Source organism: Pongo pygmaeus, chromosome 19 (assembly GCF_028885625.2).
Source record: "Pongo pygmaeus isolate AG05252 chromosome 19, NHGRI_mPonPyg2-v2.0_pri, whole genome shotgun sequence".
NCBI lineage: Eukaryota > Metazoa > Chordata > Mammalia > Primates > Hominidae > Pongo > Pongo pygmaeus.
The window spans coordinates 8399599-8420095 of record NC_072392.2 but is presented as its reverse complement, the minus strand read 5'-3'; the positions used below and the strand labels follow the sequence as shown (position 1 = coordinate 8420095).

General features: G+C 41.0%; 1 protein-coding gene across 4 annotated transcripts in view; it reads left to right on the top strand.

Moving 5' to 3' along the window:
- MYH10 (myosin heavy chain 10) overlaps positions 1-20497 on the top strand; it is a 154983-nt gene that overhangs the window by 79880 nt on the left and 54606 nt on the right. For all 4 annotated transcript variants that reach the window (XM_054456792.2, XM_063657069.1, XM_054456798.2 and 1 more), the window contains 7 exons: positions 718-861; positions 1096-1191; positions 2839-2957; positions 3893-4045; positions 7232-7405; positions 13569-13742; positions 13999-14113. In XM_054456792.2, the coding sequence (XP_054312767.2) occupies positions 718-861; positions 1096-1191; positions 2839-2957; positions 3893-4045; positions 7232-7405; positions 13569-13742; positions 13999-14113 (975 nt within the window). The remainder of the gene's footprint in view (positions 1-717; positions 862-1095; positions 1192-2838; positions 2958-3892; positions 4046-7231; positions 7406-13568; positions 13743-13998; positions 14114-20497) is intronic.

The following is a 20497-nucleotide window of genomic DNA, read 5'->3' as shown; positions in this document are numbered from 1 at the left end:
GGATAAATAGCCCTGCTATTTTGAGCACTCCTGAGAAATATTCTTTGGCTCTCAAGAATGCATTTGTCAAAAGAGTAAGTTCTCTTTAATTCGTGGCTCCGATACAAGTAGTCAGTGCTGGTACCTGTTATAATAGTCTCTGTACCACATCACATCATCATTCTAAAGGCAAGTTCACCACCAAGCAAGCTGGCTCAGAGAAAGTGTTTCAGGGCCTTTGCTGGGCTCGGGACTGGCTTGGTCCACATCACTGTATCTTTAGCTTATGTCCATGGTAGTTTTCATATTTACTTCATAGTGTTTGCTGCAAACTACTTGCTAAGATAGGAATATAGAATATGGTTTTAAAAGCTTTCCTTCAAAAAAGAGGGCTAAAATATTTAAATCTGAAAACAATAAAGTTTTGTCATCTGGAAAATTGACATCATTTCCTAGCTAACTGATTTCAAATAGAATATTGTACAAACTGCCATCCCCAAAACTCCTGTTAAGGTTTTTGCGTTGTTAACATCATCATTTTCCTTCGTTGGTACAGATAATTAAAAAATGTATGTTTGTGTATTTACATGAATATATAAAGAAAAAAAACATTTTGCTGGCAATGGGTTGCATGGTGAGCACTGCTCTTCTGTGACATTGGCGCAGTTTGAATGCAGGTATGGCTTAGTTGTCTTCATGAGTATTTATTAAATTTTCTTCTGTTGTATTTCCTTTTAGCTGATTTGCTTCTTGAAGGATTTAATAACTACCGGTTTCTCTCCAATGGCTATATTCCTATTCCGGGACAGCAAGACAAAGATAACTTCCAGGAGACCATGGAAGCAATGCACATAATGGGCTTCTCCCATGAAGAGATTCTGTGTATGTGTGATTTCTCTAAGATTCTGGTACTCACTTTCCTAAGACTTATACATTTGGGGTAAATCACCTAAACTAGAAAATGACTGGGAAACTAATGAATTGTATGAAATCCTGAAAAGACATATCCTACTGAAAAGTTTTGTATAGCTAATTTTTAGCACAAAATAAATGAGAATATGTTTCTGCTACATTTTGAGGCAATATTAATTTTTTTTTCTTTTTACCAATATGAAGCAATGCTTAAAGTAGTATCTTCAGTGCTACAGTTTGGAAATATTTCTTTCAAAAAGGAGAGAAATACTGATCAAGCTTCCATGCCAGAAAATACAGGTAAACTGATGAATACTGACTTTATTTCTGTTTCAGTGGCTTGTTGTGCTCTCTAAGATGTTACATTGCAAGCGTAAAAGCACCTCTGAAGCATTTCCGAAGGGACCCTCAAGTAGAGTGACAACCTCGTGTATTTACACAAGGGTCCCTCTGATTCTATAAATGAGGACAGGGGACAGGGTGTAGGATGAAAAGTAGCAATGGTCTCTGCCTTAGCATGGAGGAGGCCTTGGGAATTCAGGGAGGAGAGCTCAGCCACAGGAGGCCACACGCTTCCCTGAGAGGGAGCTGCAGCTGCTGAGTTCCAGCCAGTGTGCACCTTGCCAGGATTACAGGCCCAGTATTGCCAAATATAAGTGACTTTTCAAAGAAAAATGGAAATCTAGATTTTAATAGGACATATTCCCATTTTTAAATGTTGAAAATGGTTTTAAATTTGCATTGGTCAGGAACAAAAGTTTGTGACCCAAATATATATATATTATATATTATTAAATATATATTTAATATAAATATATAAATATAATATGGATATAAATTATATATTTATTAAATATATGTATGTATAATATACATATATATTGTATGTATATCAGTTTGCTTCAGATGGTCTGGAGAGAAAAAGTGAGGAATCTATATATTGCCTTGACTGCTTGATTATTCCAACAAGTTAGTTATCTTGCCTCATGGAGGCATCCACAATCCACTGTCGCAGGTGAAGGCTGACATAAAGTCACATTATCTGCCTTTGAAATAATCCTTTTTTGTAACCAATTTGAGGCTTGATAACAATTTAATTCTGTGTGGCTCTTCTAAGGGGCCTGCCTCTCCTGCTACTTCTTGGTCACTGTTTTCTGGCCAAGCTGTGGCACCTCCTCTTAGGGCTGTTGATTTCCAGGACCATTCATCTGTCATTCAATCAAAGTAGCTTGATTGGTGGTTGGGCCTCCATCCTCCGTATGGCTTTTCCATGGTTAAATAGACTTAAAATGGAGCCATCTAAAATGCAGAGTAAGGCATATATTAGTATAACTTGGCTTTGAAATTTTTTAATGACCCATAACTAGAAGAGGATCAGGTCACTCTTATAAAGGTAAGGAGGCTGGGCATGGTGGCCATGTAGTCCCAGCTATTCGGGAGGCTGAAGCAGGAGGACGGCTTGAGCCCAGGAGTTCTAGGCTGTCATGTGCAATGCCTATCGGTTGTCTACACTATGTTCAGCATCAGTATGGTAGGCTCCCAGCAGCAGGGGACCACTAGGTTGCCTAGGGAGGAGTGAACCAGCCCAAGTTGAAAATGGAGCAGGTCAAAACTCTCGTGCTGATCAGTAGTGAGATCACGCCTGTGAATAGCCACTACACTCCATCCTGGCCAACATAGTGAGAACCTGCCTCTAAAAAAATGAATAAATAGGCAAGGCAGTCAAATGCTGACTAGCCATCTCTTGTAGCCTAAAAATGAGTGTGTATTAATTTGAAAGGATGGAAGGTATTTTTCATTAGACCTAAAACTTGTCTGATTTTAAGACTTTTATTTATTTCTTAATACAATTTAATTCTTACTAAGGTTTTTCTAGTGTTTATTGAATATATTGTGAGTAGATTATAAGTAAAAAATGTAGGATTTAGGAGACTTTTTACACTTCAGTTGCGCAGAAACTCTGCCATCTTCTTGGGATGAATGTGATGGAGTTTACTCGGGCCATCCTGACTCCCCGGATCAAGGTCGGCCGAGACTATGTGCAAAAAGCCCAGACCAAAGAACAAGTAGGTTTCATGTTCATTCTTATTACTGATTTGTTTGAATGATAAGCTGTGGCCATTTGGCCTTCTGATTGACATGTAACAAACTGAATCAATACAAACTGTCTTACGTGGGTGTTTTTAGGCACTGATTGAGTTTTTTTTTAGTATATTTACTTTTTCATTTTCAAAAAAATTTAAAAGGGGCCGGGCACAGTGGCTCACACCTGTAATCCCAGCACTTTGGAAGGCTGAGGTGGGCGGATCACCTGAGGTCAGGAGTTTGAGACCAGCCTGACCAGTATGGTGAAACCCCATCTCTACTAAAAACACCAAAATTAGCCGGGCATGGTGGCGTGCGCCTGTAGTCCCAGCTACTCAGGAGGCTGAGATGGGAGAATTGCTTGAACCTGGGAGGCAGAGGTTGTAGTGAACCGAGATTGCACTACGGCACTCCAGCCTGGGCAGCAGAACGAGACTCCATATTAAAAAAAAAAAAATTTTTTTTAAGGTGATTTTTTTAAAAAAGTAAATGTCAAATTATAATCTCCAATTTTCCCCAGGTAGATAGGTAATCCAGTAGACAAATTTGCATACTTCGGGAACCAGACCAGCAGAAGGGCCCCTGCCACCTTGTCCCTGTGCTGGGTGGTACAGCGGAAAGTGCTAGCTTAACTGAGCTGAATCCGGGCGGACAGTGCTGCCCAGGACCCAGGCGCATGGGGAGGAGCTTATTTGTATTAGGCATCTTTACCCATCCCCACAAATTCATTATTCCCAGTGTTCATTTAATTCTTCTAATATTGCCTTCTATTGATGTGTAAAATTGAGACATGATTAAGTAGTGAATGCCATCTCAGATTTTTTGAGTGCCGTATAACATTAAATTCCATAAAACAGCTATTTATGCTTTGTTGAGATTGTTTCCAGAATAAAAGGTTGTTGTGATTTAATTACAGGCAGATTTTGCAGTAGAAGCATTGGCAAAAGCTACCTATGAGCGGCTCTTTCGCTGGCTCGTTCATCGCATCAATAAAGCTCTGGATAGGACCAAACGTCAGGGAGCATCTTTCATTGGAATCCTGGATATTGCTGGATTTGAAATTTTTGAGGTATTCTTCCCCCTCTTCCTCTTCCTCTTCCTCTTCCTTCTTTTTGTTTGTTCTTTTAACAAATATTAAGGCTCGCCGTGTGCCCACTACATACCAGGCACCAGGGATAGAGTCCCTGCCATTCTAGTAGAGTCAAACAATAAATGGCAAATAACCAGTGAATCCACAGGTCTGTGAGAATGCAGTGAAAGGGTGCTGTGATCGAACTGGGAGGCCAGCTTGAGATAGCTGTTCAGGGAAGGTTGCCTCTGCAGCGGCAACAGTTAGGCTTACTTGAAGGATGAGAAGCTGCCAGCCTCGGTCAGTTTCCCAGCATAATGAGAGTAATTCCACTGGTCCTGTATGGGACAGAACTTATCAAATATTCAAAGCTGCTAGAAAGCCAGTTTGACTGGATATAGCTGACCAGAGGGAGAGAGGAGTTGGAGATGTGGAGTAGAGTGTGGGGCCAAGTCGAGAGGCCATCAAGGGGACCACTGTAGTAGAACAGTGTTCTGTAGAACAGGGCAAGATGACGGGGGCTTGGCTGGGGAATCAGGAGAGGAGCAAAGTGAGAGGGACGCGCCAGGACAGGCAGTGATCTGTGTACTGCAGATATAACCAGGGTTTAACAATAGATTTCACTGTTGATCTGACTAGATTTGTCCAAACACTTATACTCATCATCAGTGCAGAAAAGCTTCACAGTCACACACCTGCTACAGTTTTTCAGAGAAGTGCATAAAATTTGGGGCATCTAAAAATTTATATCTTTATTTCCACAAATATAGATGTAAACTATGTAAATATAGTAAGGCACAAATATTAAGTGCTTTTTGTGATTATCCATGTGTTACTTTAGTCACTATTGGGTATTGAATTGTCTTATTTTAAAATGAACCCCTTTAAAATTATAAGTCTATCCTCATAAATACTGAACCTTCCACTGCCACTCTAAGAGATTGCTTTAAGGTGTATTGATTTGTAAATAAATTGAGAAATCACGAAAAGTGGCTGGGTACAAATTGCATTAAAAAAATCTGTCACTTTCCTCTACATAAATGATCAGAAGATACAGTGAAAGTAAAGACCTCATTTCCAACTGCAACAAACAGACAAAACACCTAAAAATAAATTTTAAAAGAAATGGGCAAGATTTAAATGAAGGCAACTTTACAGTGCTGCTGCAAAAAAGAAAAGAAGACTTGAACAAGTGAAGTGACACACCCTGTTCTCGATGGGAAAATGTTACATTTATGTAGATGGTAAAAATGCTAAGTTGTCCAGTGAGTGTTATTTGTCATGAGAAAAGGAAAGAAAAAGCCTAAATGTCCACCTTTAGGAAACTGGTTCAAATTATTGTGATAGCTCCATACAGTGGAATACTACACATCCATTATAAAGAATGGACTGGCTTTATACACTAAGGAAAGATCCCACAACATAACAAGATACATTGTTAAGTTAAAAAAAATCAAGGTCACACACATACACACATTTCTCAGTGCATAGAATATTTCTGGAAAGATCACAAAAATAGGAGATACTGGTTGATAATAGGGAGAACAAGTAAGTGTCATTGAAGTGAAACTGGTGCAATTCTTTGTACACTTTGAATTTTGTACCATGCATTATTGATTTAAAAATCAATTACAATTATAATTGGTAGTTTAAATATGGAAGACAAGTAGAAATTCATTTTTAAAAATACCATTCTTGGCCGGGCGTAGTGGCTCATGCCTGTAATCCCAGCACTTTGGGAGGCCGAGGCGGGTGGATCACAAGGTCAGGAGTTCAAGACCAGCCTGTCCAAGATGATGAAACCCTGTCTCTACTAAAAATACGAAAATTAGCTGGGTGTGGTGGCAGACGCCTGTAATCTCAACTACTCTGGAGGCTGAGGCAGAGAATTGCTTGAACCTGGGAGGCAGAGGTTGCAGTGAAACAAGATTGCGCCACTGTACTCCAGCCTGGGCAAGAAAACGAGACTCCTAAAAAAAAAAAAAAAACACCATTCTTTGTAATGGCCCAGGCTAAATAGAGCAATAGGATGTCATCATCCTGAGGCAAAGCAAAGTTCACCTACATGAACATGAATAAGCAGAATCCAGCAGTCTGTAAATACGAGGCTTGTCCTATGTGCCAGAAATACCGTGTTGAGCAAGGCAAGCACTGCCTCTGCCCTCCTTGCATGACCTCATTCTGAAATAGTGAATTTAACAGCTCCTGGAGAATGGAAAAGATTGGAATGGCTTTTTCAGACTGTAAATCAACTCCTTGGAGATGGGTTAAATCCTCTTTAATTGAAAATCACTTTTTATAATGAAAGAGGTTATTTATGGGCACATGCAGCTTGTGTGAACAGTATAGAAGCAGGAAAGAGGTTGAGCACTTCTAGTGTATAGGATGATTAAGAAAATTATACCTATTAATTCACCCATCTATGCATTCGCCCAGTCAATTTTTCTCTTAAAAAATGGGCAGAGTTCACAGAGAAGGAACAGAAATGACAATAACACATGAAAAATGCCTAAATTCACTTTATGAGGGCAGTCCAATATCACTTTTGATATTGCAAAGGTCAAACATTTGATAAGGGAAGGGAATGCTTAGAGAAGCGATAGCCTCATACTAAGCGCATTCCATGTGCCAGGCCTGGCTGAGCTCTCAGCAATTCCATGCAGTAAAGATGACTCTTTTCCTACCTCACCTTAGAGCCCACAGCCTGAGTGACAGTGGAGTGGGACAGAACCAGATGTATTCTCCACCCCAGCTCAGAAGCGCGCCCACCACCTTGTTCGCCTTCCTTTGCCTCTGGTTTTTCCAAGCCTTTGTTTTTCTTCTTTTTCTTACTGTCTCATTTATTTATTTATAGTCCTTAACCATTCACTAATAAGAACTGAATTGTTTTACTTGCAGAGCATTCACTTAGCATATTAAGTTTATTATCTTTTCATTTTAGCAGTTCAGTAATGCAGCCATAGACAGTATGTTCTTTCTCTTTACCTTTTCAAAAAGGCTGTGTGTGAGAGAGGGATTGGGAGACCACCCCCCTTGGTTTAGTCACTGTCATTAGATAGAAGCAATCATGTACTTCCTGCCTAATTAGTAATTTTTAATGAAAAATTTTTTGTAACTACATGACTAATTATTCCCGTTTTCCCTCTGCCTCCCCATGTTTGGAAAATTACCCTTTGACATTTGTAGCTGAACTCCTTTGAACAACTTTGCATCAACTACACCAATGAGAAGCTGCAGCAGCTGTTCAACCACACCATGTTTATCCTGGAACAAGAGGAATACCAGCGCGAAGGCATCGAGTGGAACTTCATCGATTTCGGGCTGGATCTGCAGCCATGCATCGACCTGATAGAGAGACCTGTAAGAGTGCTCACTTGCTCGCTGTCTTTCATTTTCCACTCAAGCAGTGACCTTAAGTGGCATAACCCAAGACAGAAATTACCCAGTCTGTTCAGTGGTGAAATAATTTTCTGATCTAAATTTTCTAGGAAGATGATACTCTGATAAAATAGCTACAGAATTTAAAAGTCAGTAGCACGCCAGTAAAACCCTTCTTTAGCTCTCCTCGCAGCTTGATTCCTGTCCTTGCTTGCACAGGAATACTGGGTAGTGGGCTCTGGCCCGCACAGACTGCAGATGGCCCTGTGTGCTGGCATTTGTGTGTACCTCTCAAAGGATGTGGAGCTCCACCTGACACTTTATTTAGCTGAGAACAAGACATGTCATGTACATCCATTTTGCAGATAACTAAAGTTTGGCCTTTTAAAGTACAAAGATGTTTTTATTTTGCCAGATTTTTTTTTTTAATTTGAAGTTTTTGTTCTCAGGGAAGTCTTGTCAGATGTGTTTTTAGTGGCAATCTTAGAAAGCATCAGAAACTCTTTTCTTGGTGGTTTAATGTTCTGTAAAAATACATAGAACTCATTCACGTTCAAGCTTTGAGTGTATAACTCATTCACTTTTGGAACTCAACTCCATGTGATCTCAAGCAAGTATTGACAGTCTGGTTCTGTACTCCTTATCAGTTAGCTTTTGCTCAACAAGGTATCAGCTTCATTTATTTTATTTTTCTATCTGCCAAAATACAAGAAAAACTAAAATGTGATTAAGCACTGATATCTGTAACGTAGAGAAAGCTCTAACACTAGTTAAGTAGGTATGTTTGAATAATGCAGAGTTTTCTCCTAGGAGGTGCAGCAGGCTTTGAAGCAGTTCTGGTTCTTGCCGCTCAGTCTCTGGTTGCCACTTGTGTTCTTCATGTTTGAAGGTGTTGGAGGTCTAATGGCTAGAGATCGTGGATGGTACAGTACCTGCAGTCAGGAGGAGCAGTGGCACATCGGGAAGAGGAAGAACCTAGAAGACATTCACCCCTATTAGAGATGTAGTTCCAGCACATTAGAAATTTGAGTTTAAGGAAAGCAATGGATAATTTTCATTTGGCTTTTATAATACATAAGAAATAATTTTACCTTTCAAGGCACGTTTAGAGCAAAAATCTTAAATTACTTATAGTTGTGAGGATAGTTGCTTCTTTGTAGCTTGTAGGGTCATTTAGAGGTGGCATGCTTGTAGTGACTTCCAGGTAACTTGTGCATAGACAAGCACATGAACACACTTCATTATATTTCATCACTGCTTTGTTACCTAAAGAATTGTTTGGGCATTTATGTAAATAAGGGAAGGGAGTATTTCACATTAGTACTATTGATGACTATATGATACGTTTTTTGAGATGCTCATTATATGCGTCCGTATGACATTGGAAGTCCTACATTTTAAGAATATAATGATTATGTACCTGCAGTTTTATTTTAGGATGGACGAGAACCCATAAAATTTGCTAGGTCAGTATCTTTATAGGAATAATTGTGCCGAAAGTCTTCCAAATGGAAAATTACCTGTCTTAATTTTTAAAATGTTTTTAGAGTGTTTTTAAATCTAATGGTTTTGTGACCTTTAAATGAGTCTTACAAATATTAATTCTTCTTAATGTTACTTAATTGCATTTCTTTTGGACAAAATCCTCTAGGACAAAATACTTTATATACCATTTTTTCATATTTTTTTTTACTCTCACACAATAATTGTACTCTAAAGGTGAAAATCATGGGGTAAAGTAATTAAACATTTCAACCCTAATAACTAACTCCAAGCAAAAATAGGTGAGGTAGAAGGCCAGGTGCCGTGGCTCCCACCTGTAATCCTGGCACTTTGGGAGGCTGAGGCAGGCAGATCACTTGAGTCAGGTCAGGAGTTCGAGACCAGTCTGGCCAACATGGTGAAACCCCATCTCTACTAAAAATACAAAAAATTAGCCGGATGTGGTGGCATGTGCCTGTAGTCTCGGCTACTCGGGAGGCTGAGACACGAGAATCACTTAAACCCAGGAGGCAGAGGTTTCAGTGAGCCGAGATTGCACCACTGCACTCCAGTCTAGGCGACAGCGTGAGACCCTGTTTCCAAAAAAAAAAAAAAAAGTGAAGTAGAAAGGGTTTGATGTTTACGTTTTTAATTATTTTCCAGGCCTTATGTGTAAATATTGTGGTGGTAGAATAAGATCCAGATAGCAATTTATTGGACCAGGTGTGGTGGCTCATGCCTGTAATCCCAGTACTTTGGAAAGCTGAGGTGAGAGGATCACTTAAGACCAGGAGTTCGAGACCAGCCTGGGCAACATAGTAAGACTACATCTCTACAAGAAAGTTTTAAAATTAGCCGGGTATGGTGTCATGTGCCTGTAGTACCAGCTACTCAGGAGGCTGAGGCAGGAGGATCCTTTGAGGCCCTGAGTTGGAGGCTACAGTGATATGGTCACACCACTGCCTTCCAGCCTGAGTGACAGAGTGAGACCCCGTCTCAAAAAAAAAGAAAAGAATTTATTAAATCCTCAATTATGGCCTGGAAATGCAGATTGGGGGTGCCATGGGGATATGAGATAGTATATAGCATGGCCTTTGTCCTCAAGAACCTGATCTTGAAGCCAGAAAACAGAACACAACATAGTGGTGAGCTCATTGGTTCCTGGGTACGACTCTTAAGTGATGCTCTGTGAATTCGGAAAAAGGCAAAGGCCACAAAGTAGGCTGGCAGTGTTGTGGAAGGTATTACAGGTGTGGATGCTGTGCAGGGAGCATTCAGGGATGAGTTTTATGGTCAGAAATTAGCAGGTGAACAGCACATTGAAAGTGGTATTTTAGGGAAGTTATTTGGCGAGTGTCCTGGTCTGTTTTCTGTTACTATAACAGAATAACTAAGATGGAGTAATTTATAAAGAAAAGAAATTGATTTCTTGTAGTCTGTAGGCTGGGAAGTCCCAGGTCTAGGGGCTGCATTGGATGAGGGTATTCTTGCTGGTGGGGACTCTCAGCAGAGTCCTGAGGTGGCACAGGACATCACATGGCGGGGGCGGCGGGGGGGGCTCATAAGAAATGGCCAAACTGGCTTTTTATGACAGACCCGCTCTCATGATAACTAACCCACCTCCTCAACAACCCGTTGATCCATGAATAATTAATCCATTTACTAGGAAAGAGCCCCATGACCCAGTTACCTCCCAAAGGTCTTATCTCTCAACACTGCTGCATTAGGAACCAGGTTTCCAACATGTGAACTTTCGGGGAACACATTGAAACCACAGCAGCCAGGACATTCAGAAAGTATTGGAGCTGGGAAGTCATGAATGTTCCTAGTCACCAGTTATGCCCAGACACTGACGGGCAATGAGTAGAACTAGGTAACTCGTTCCTTCTTTCCTTCCTATACTCTTTGTACTGGCACTTCTAGGCTCTTCCTTCAGCCTTTAGAGTGGACCCTTTATTCCCTGCCTAAATAGTCCTAATTTAAAGGAGAGAGAGCTCAGAAAGGGGAGGGAAGGAATTCAAGATTTAATGCTGACTCACTCTTTACCTCAATTTGAGGATTATTCTACTTATTCATAGAAATATCTGATTAAAAAATAAAAACATGGCCAGGCGCAGTGGCTCACGCCTGTAATCCCAACACTTTGGGAGGCCGAGGCAGGCAGATCACTTGAGGTTAGGAGTTCGAGACCAGCCTGACCAACCTGGTGAAACTCCATCTCTACTAAAAATACAAAAAGAAATTAGCCAGGCGTGGTGGCGGGTGTCTGTAATTCCAGCTACTCAGGAGGCTGAGGCAGGAGGATCACTTGAAGCCGGGAGGTGGAGGTTGCAGTGAGCCAAGATCGCATGACCGCGCTCCAGCCTGGGGGACAACAGCGAGACTCCGTCTCAAAAAATAATAAAAAATAAAAACATAACATTTTGTAAACCCCATGAGAGTTTGTGATGATGGAGAATTTAACGACAGCCTGTGGAATGACATGGGATAATGATCCCATTGATGTTCCTTGCAAAATGGAGAGTGAAAACAATATTTTCTAGAAGGAAAATGCCGTAAAAACATCCTCTGTGGTGGCACCTGACAGGCCCGTGCCAGGCTTAGCTCATCTCACATAATCCCAGCCCCTGCCTCACCAGACTGTGGGCTGGTGGCAGGCAAGCCTCTGAGTTCACAAAACCTATGACCAATATTCAGAAACACAGGCTTCTAAGCTTACAACTCTTGGAAATACCCAGTTCACAGAAGCAATGATAATAGTGATCTTGACATTGAAGGATGAAGTGGAAAAAATAAAAAGGAGACACAGTAATGATATTCATAATCATGCTGTCACCAAGCCATTTAGAAAAAATACAAATTTTATTTGAGATACTGTGTCAGAATTTAGGAAAATTCTCATTAAAAGTGGTTAAGAATGTAAAAGGGTAAAAGGAGGATGTTTCTGTTATATTAATATTAATGTGGAACTTCCTTTCTCACAGTTGTTGTGTGATTGGGGTGGATTGAGTTACCAGCCACTCTGAGCTCCTCTAAAGTGACCTAATCCCAGTTGCCTCAGATTACTGTCTTCTTTTTAGCTGATCTGAAACCCTGACAATTCTTTCAGGTGGAGGAGCCCTGGGGTAAGGGTCTCCATTGCAGAAGGGTTCCCTCAGCTTCCACCCGCTGGCATTCAGATCACCCATTCCTTTCTCTGACCACATTATTACACTGTTTCATTTATATTTAACCATAGCCTCTAGCTACTTTTAAAAACAGCATTTGTGTGTATTGCCAACTCTTTGCCAGTAAATATGAAGGTTTTGTGAGTTGATGAGAACTGATCTTAGAGGCTTATTTAAAAAGCTGATTTCATGAGTGTGCCCTAGAACTGGTACGAGTTCAGTTTTGTATCACACACTTGCCATATTTGCAGTGTGGCAATAAATGATGGCCCAGAAGCACTAGAAAATAGACCATCACTATTTAAATATCTTATTTAGCTTTCATGTGTCATTTACCTCCAAAAAGGAAGTCACGCCAGACAATGGTGAGCTCTAGGCCTTTTTAAAAATTGAGACATAATTCACAAACCATGAAATCCACCCTTTTAAAACTACAAGTCAGTGATGTTTGTAGTATATTCACAAAGTTGTGGAACCATTACCACTACCTAATCCTGCCACATTTTCATCACCCCAGAAAGAAACCTCATACCCATTAGTGGTCACTCCACATTCTGTTCATTCAGCCCCCGGCTGCCACTAATCCACTCTCTGTCTCTATGGATTCATCTAGCACTTTTTTTTTTTTTTTTGAGACGGAGTCTTGCTCTGTTGCCCAGGCTGGAGTGCAATGGCACCATCTCAGCTCACTGCAACCTCTGCCTCCCAGGTTCAACCGATTCTCCTGCCTCAGCCTCCTGAGTAGCTGGGACTACAGGCATGTGCCACCATGCCCAGCTAATTTTTGTGTTTTTAGTAGAGGCGGGGTTTCACCATCTTGGCCAGGCTGGTCTCAAACCCCTGACCTCGTGATCCACCTGCCTCGGCCTCCCAAAGTGCTACTTTTTTTCAATGAAGTAATAATTGAATCACATAAAATGGATTGTCAAATGCCTGTTAAAACAAATATATAAAGCAATTGATGACTTAGTTTATCAATTTCCATATATTCTACTTAATAATAGTTTAAAATATTTCGCCAAATATAAAGTGATACATTTAATTTAAAAATTACTTAAACAGAAACTTAAACTGATTAGGATATAAAATGTTTGAAGCATTCTCGTTAGTTGAGGTGTTATAATGATTTCTCCAGCCAGTCACTGAATATAAACATTCAGTTTCATCTCTCCACTTCCCACTGCGTTTCTGGCAGCTTTTATTTGCCACTTTTGTGGGGCCATCTGCTTGGAATTCATTTACTTGCAATTTACATACAGTATTTATAAGTTTGAGATAAGTTACTCATCTGTTTTCTTGTTAGTACTTATTTAGCAGTTTGAGATGTCAGTGTTTGAATTATAAACTTGTTATGGCTTAGACATTCCTTTCCATCCTAACAATTTGTTTTCCATGGATCTTCATAAAACTAATTGTTTTAGAAGTTTAAGTGCCAAACTCAGTAGTATTAAAGTGGCATGCAAAACTTGTGAATTCTTATTGCCTGTCATTATCAGGCGAACCCTCCTGGTGTACTGGCCCTTTTGGATGAAGAATGCTGGTTCCCTAAAGCCACAGATAAAACCTTTGTTGAAAAACTGGTTCAAGAGCAAGGTTCCCACTCCAAGTTTCAGAAACCTCGACAACTAAAAGACAAAGCTGATTTTTGCATTATACATTATGCAGGGAAGGTAAGAGCTCTTATGTTGAATAACTGGATTAAAATGGCTGTGTTTGAAATTTTGCTACATTTTTATGAAGGTGTAACAAAGGTGCTGATAAACGTTTATAAACAAATACAGTATATATTACAAACATATGGTCTTTCAGACAGCCCATTTTGGGGACTGTTGTATAAAAGTTTCTGGTTGAAGCTTAAAGTGTTTTTGTTTTTGCATTTGGTTTTGTGTTCTCCATTTCACCACTTTTGGCTTTGGTGCGGGATAGGTGGACTATAAGGCAGATGAGTGGCTGATGAAGAATATGGACCCCCTGAATGACAACGTGGCCACCCTTTTGCACCAGTCATCAGACAGATTTGTGGCAGAGCTTTGGAAAGATGGTAAGAAAGTGCTTATCTTTGTAATCATGCTTGGCTGGAATCTTTTATAATTAAGGTTTATAGATGGTTCTTTTACATATATATGGATACATATACTTCTTACTTTAAAATCTTTCTTTCCCTAGAGCAGGGCTGCCATTATATCGGAATTTATCCATTTTAAGAATACTTGGGTTAAGAAATGAATACAGAGATATCTACCTTCTTGGTCAGATGTTGTAGGGAGTACAGAAACATTCTAGGCCCGGAGCCACAAAGACATACACATATGACTCAGGCCACCGCAGTCCCAATTCAGTTGTAATCCAGGAACACTGGGACACAAAACCCAAGGCCTGCTCATTCCATTTTCCCTGTGTCAGGCCTGCTGAGCTACGTCCTTCCTCACCACCCGCACCCACCCCGACACCCAGTGGCTGGTGGATAAACTCAGATTGCCTGCATACAGATCAGTTGCTCTTCTTTCCATCAGTCCTCATAGTTCTTTTGTTATATGAACCTCAGTTGAAGAATTTTGGTGATTTTTATTGTAGACTAGAAGATTTTACCAGTATCAGAAAATCAAAATGTCTCTGTGTCTGTATGCATTGTAGGAACCAGTATCTTCTAGAGCTCAGCTCACCTGCTACATTTCATCCTGGCTCTATTCTTTGCCTGGCTTCAGGCCATGCAGGACCTTAGCCCTGGATCTAACCCTGCCTAGACCTTGACCCTGAGGCCAGACCTGTTCAGTAACCTGGGTCACATCTGCTTTCTCTATAGCATCTTAAGCCTTGTAATCTAGCTGTCGTAGAGGTAGAGGGAAAGGAATGGAAGCAGAGAAGAAGGAGGCTAAGGGCAATTGGGGCCAAAGGAAAGAGACAGGAATTGAAGAATGGACACAGAGAAAGTGACTAGGGGGAATGTGACCCTATAAAAGATCATCTTAAGAATGACTGTGTCCATCAGATCAAGTCAGTGTGAGGGAGCTGCAGGGGGGGATGCACTGAACACAGGCACCCATGCGTCCTGGGAGCAGACTGTGGGCCTGAGACATAGCAAAGAGGGGAGGGATCTGGGGGAAGGACGAGCTTTCCAACAAGTAAAACAGAAGCCTTTAATCTTTGTACCTTTAGGTGAAAGTCTTCAACTGACTACTGAGTGCACAGTGTCACTTCCAGTGACCTAGTCAGTCGAGGGATGTCGTGTGAGGACTGGGAAGAGAAGCAGGGAGCTGCAGTAGAACTTACAGTATCCTCAGAGTTGAGCTCCTCTTCACCTTGTCAATAGGCAGTGTTAAGAGTGGGATATGAGAAACTGAGACGAGAACAGAAAAAGACCTCTGAGCTCAGGTTGTTGTACAGGGTCTACAGTGCTAGAAAGGCCAGCGCTGGTGAGTTGAAAATGTGGATGGGAAATACGTGAGGAAGAAGAGGGAGGAGTAATGTTGCAGTCGTAAGGATTTGCATTCCTTCAGGAATCACTTCAGCTGTGACAGCGTTGGAGACTGTGTAGGTTACAAAGTCTCCTCATGTTCAGCTTCTCCTCCGGATACCCTTGTAAAGTCGTAGAACACAGCAGAAGGAATGAGATCAGTATGCAAAGTGGATCTGTGATAAATGCCATGGGAATGGTACAGTGAATTTTTAGGGGTGGGCAACAGAGGAAGGGACTACCTTTTTCTGGGGTGCTAAGGGAAAAATATCATGATGAGAGGATGCGAATTTTCCTTGTCCTTAAAGGAGAATAATGATTTGTTGATTAAACAATGAAAGCTAACATCTCCTGAGCACCTACTAAGTGCCACACAGTGTTTTCAGCACTAATTTATGAGCATTTATGGCCCGGTTATGCCTTAAACGGGTAAGAAGGTTTGCATGAACTGACTCTAGGAGTGAGTGTCTGGGGTGGCATTTGTAGAAATGAAGTTGGCAGGAGAAGAAGTACAGAATGATCACAGTGGAGAGGTGGAAAATCATAGCTCAGGAGGAGTGTTCCATTTGGCTTTAGAGAGGGCTGGGGCAGAGAAGAGTGAGCAGGAAATGAGGCCGGGATGGTAGGTTAAGGCTAGACTGGAGAGTCCTCATGTCCCGTCTCTAGTGGAATTTGGACTTGAGACTGTGCTGAATAAATAGCATCAGTAGGTTTGTGACCTTGGGTAGTGACCCATTCTGAATTCGAAGAACTGAAACAGGCAGTGTGTTTTGGGTAGATTGGAGTGAAAGAGCCTGGAAGTGAGGAGTTGAATATGGGACAACTGAAGATGACAGTGGGCGTGGAGATGATGCCTGGGAAACAGGAACAGAGGAAACGGGGTTTTTCCTGGTTTTTGAAAACCAGCCTCAAAAACTGGTTTTCTCTTCATTTTGAAGGAAAACAGGTATTGGGACCACTGACATTATAAGCATGGAAATTAAGTCCTTTATTACATATTTATTCTGACACTATGAACCCTTTTTTAGTCCTTGTCTTATATCCCTTAACCAAAAATGGTGTTGGAAACACCTGTTCAGCACTTGACCCATTCGTATAATTCTACATACCTAATTATGTGCTTCCCATGGCAATAATCTGTGAGCTAGATCTGGAAGCAATGAGAGACATGTCCCCCGCCTCCCAAGAGCTAGTGATCCAGTTGAGAAACCAGGATATACACAGATGCAGTAATAGAACTGAGCTAGTCTTTTTCTTGGCTCCCAGCTTCCTACTTCCTCCTTCCTTTCTTCTTTAACTTCAGGTCTTACCAGCCCCAGATACTGGAGAGGGCTTTAGCAACAATAGGTCAGAAGCTGTAGGTATATAAGATTTGGTGGGCAAGGGTGGAGGTGGGAGGCTGGGATGTCATACAAATTACAGATCACAGATGCTATGTCTTACAGGTAGGACCCTGTCTGGAGACTCCTTACCTGCACTTTTGTGTCTTCCATTTAAGAGATACAGGAAAGTTATTGATTTGATTACAGAAATGCTTAGAGGAAACTCTAAGCCTTGCTGAGCTCCTTCAGCCCTGGTGTGAGCCCCGTTCATCTGTACTTAGTCCACAGCTCTGACTCACAGATGCCATGTTTGCACAGCCCTATTTATGGCCCTTGTCTTTCCAAAGATATGCCGTTGGGAGTGCTTTGGCCATTCTTGTCAAAATAAGCCAAGGGATATCTTATCTACCCCAGGTTTGCTTTGGCCCTGCTAGCCTCTGCTCTGGAATACTCCTACATGTTTGCTCTCCTGATAATGCTGCTCTTAGCAGGAGGTGCTGTCGCTCTTCAGCTTAGGTGGACAGTTAGTTTCATCTGAGTGACAGAGAAGATCTCAGAGGCCACTCACTGTTGGGAGGCGCTGTTCTTCAGGGTGAGGAGCAGGCAGAGAAGCAGTACCATGTTTGTCCAATTTTGAGGACAGCTTGTTTCATACAGAAAGTAGTGGCAGGCACAGAAGTTTAAAGAGGGTTCTAAGGTGGAGGATTTATCACTGCTCACTCTGGATATAGGGATCTCGGGATAAGAGGAGCAATTTTTCTCTAGAAAAATAACCCTGGAAAAACATTATTTTCCTCTTTTTAGAGCCACTGAAATGCAAAAGCAGAAAATGACAAGTTGAACATGAATAGATGAATATATGATATATGAATATAGTTTGCCTGTGAAGGTACAACACCTAGAGTATGAAACATTTTGTGTTAAAATAGAGTTTATGGCTGGGCACGGTGGCTCATGCCTATAATCCCAGCAGTTTGGGAGGCTGAGGCAGGAGGATCGCTTGACCCCAGGAGTTTAAGACCAGCCTGGGCAACACAGCGAGACCCTGTCTCAACTAAAAAAAAAAAAAAAAAAAGAAAGAAAGAAAGAAAGAAAAAGAAAAAAAGTAGAGTTTGTGTTAGAGTTTTAGAGTTTTCTCAAGGCCAAACCAGGAAAAATAAGATTTATTGGTGGCAGCCCTGCCCTAGAGATTTATAATGCCCTACTTTTTGCTAAAAGATGTTGTTTGGGATCTCTTTACCAGCTGCAAAGGACTTCTTGGCACTTCTTAAAGCTTATATTGAGGAAAAAAAAATCCTAAAGATTGCATTTTCATGTCAATGTACCTCCTAGGATATTTTCATGAGTAACAGTATGATCAATAAGTATAATCTCGCTTATAGTTCAAAATTATTTTAACATTTTGCTACAACAGAACTTGAATTTTGTTTTCCTTAATGGTAGTTATCTGTTATTCAAATTATTTTTCGGAAATTATATTTCCGAAAATCTGTATTGGAAGTAAAATTACACAGCAGCATAATTTTTGACAGTAAAAGCCATTGATATTTACATTCGCCATAGTGCTGTGACTTCACTGCAGTCGTGCCCTGAACTACTAACGATAAGATATTTTTATGATAGACAACTCAAATAGTGCCTTATTCCTCATAAATGTCATCTTGCATTTACATGGGCTAATCATTTGACATTGATATCATATAATGCTCACACCAGGAGTTGGGAATGTGCTCTTTTGATTTAGCATTAATCTATTTTATAAAGAACTTTATCCAAATGTGCAAATTCTCTAAACAGTCATGTTTGCATGGGATCTGCCTTGGACTAGCTCCTTTTGTAGCCCGATTTCAAAGTTGACTTGTGCTGTCGAATGTCTTTCACACTAACTGAAGTGTTTGTGTATTTGCTCTTCTGTCCTGTTTTTGCTGTTTCTCTGCTTTAGAGATTCAGAATATTCAGAGAGCTTCTTTCTATGACAGTGTTTCTGGTCTTCATGAGCCACCAGGTGAATGTATGAAGCCTGTAGGTCTTCCAAAACAGAAGGGTTTTAAGCCCACAGGAAGAACGTGGGGGGGACTGGCAGGGTGGCTGGGGAGGGCGGGGGTAGACTGGGGTGCTGGGGTGGGCTTTGGGTTTCTGTTTTTGTTTTGCTCATAGGCCTGCATGAACCTTTCATTTCATGCTCAGTTTTATTATACTTCAAGGCAAATGTTTGAGTGCATAAGCAATTTAATTGCTACTGCCTACACATTGCTTCTTATTTTATGCATAGCACTTATAGCACCGCATATTAAAAGGTATGCCACTACCTTTTCCAATAGTGCCATTGCGATACACAGTCCTCTAAGGAAATTGTTAAGAACTGATTTTGAGTCACCTTTAAATTTTCAACTCTGAGGAATTCCAGGGAGGATTTTTTTCTTTTATTTAAGACACATTTTGTAGACAAATAATTACATAGCTACCTCAGGTGTGTTGGTCTCATCATTGTACCTTTTGTTTGGAATTTGTGTGCATATCTGGCTACTTGGCCTTTTCTTTTCAACCAGAGGCCTTGAAACTATCTACAAGGCCTGATATGTGCAAGGTGAGATGAAAATAGAGTGGAATGTTGTCAGAATTATACATTGAACCTTAAATTGAGCTCCAAATGTTTGGGCTTTGTGATCTGAATCCTTAGCCCTGTGTTACAATACAGCCTAACTACAGCTTACAGAGTCTCCAAAAGCCCAATATAAAATGAAGCCCACCCAGCCTTCCAAATGTTTAGTGAAACTGGCAAGTAGCAAAACTCAAAGATAAATTTATCTTATGAAATTTCCTTTATGATTTTTGGAACATGATAATGCTGAGATCCAAATCCATCTCAAAAGTTATATTTAAAATGTTAAAGGACCATGCCTATTTTAATCCAACTCAAAATCCCTGCCATCACCTCTAGTTCACATACTATGAAAGAAGTAGACGGCAAGTGTGGATTGGGAGGAGAGAAAAGATTATGCTAGAGACAGCATAAGCAGGAATGAAAATTCTACAGAACTCCAGAGGAAGGGATCTCTAAATTCAGTCCTCTATGGCGTTGGGGAATGCTGACAGTGTTGAAATGGACGAGGGAAGCTTGGAGGTAGTTTTCAGCTATAACCTGGGACTTGTGCTTTATTAAAGGTTAGTGCTTGATCTTTTGGACTTTTCTCCTAAAGTGAGTGCCCTCTTTAGATGAATTCCCTTTGGATTTCTAACCTCATAAGAGAATTCAGGCTGTGAGCTCTTTGAGGGCAGGGCCAGTGTCTGGCTTTGCTCACTGTCATTTCTTCAGCACCTGGCACAGAGGAGGCAAAACATCACTAAGTTGCTGAGAGAGAGCTGATGGATGGATAGGGGGTGGCGACCCCACACCCATTTTCAGCCCCAGCAGCTTTGCCTACCGTTCCCACTGTGACCACCTAAAGCACGGACACTCTTTCCAGTGGGACCATGATCTTTGGGGTGTATACACCAGGCATTTTGCTGTACCAGCAGCATCCAGCACAGAGCCTCTCTTAGATGACTTCATGCTAATCAATGAGCAGCGGGGAGGCTCATTCCCCTCACTGTACCCTCACCTTGGCACTGAACATCTTCCCGGTTCTGTCTCTCTCTGTGAGGTGTC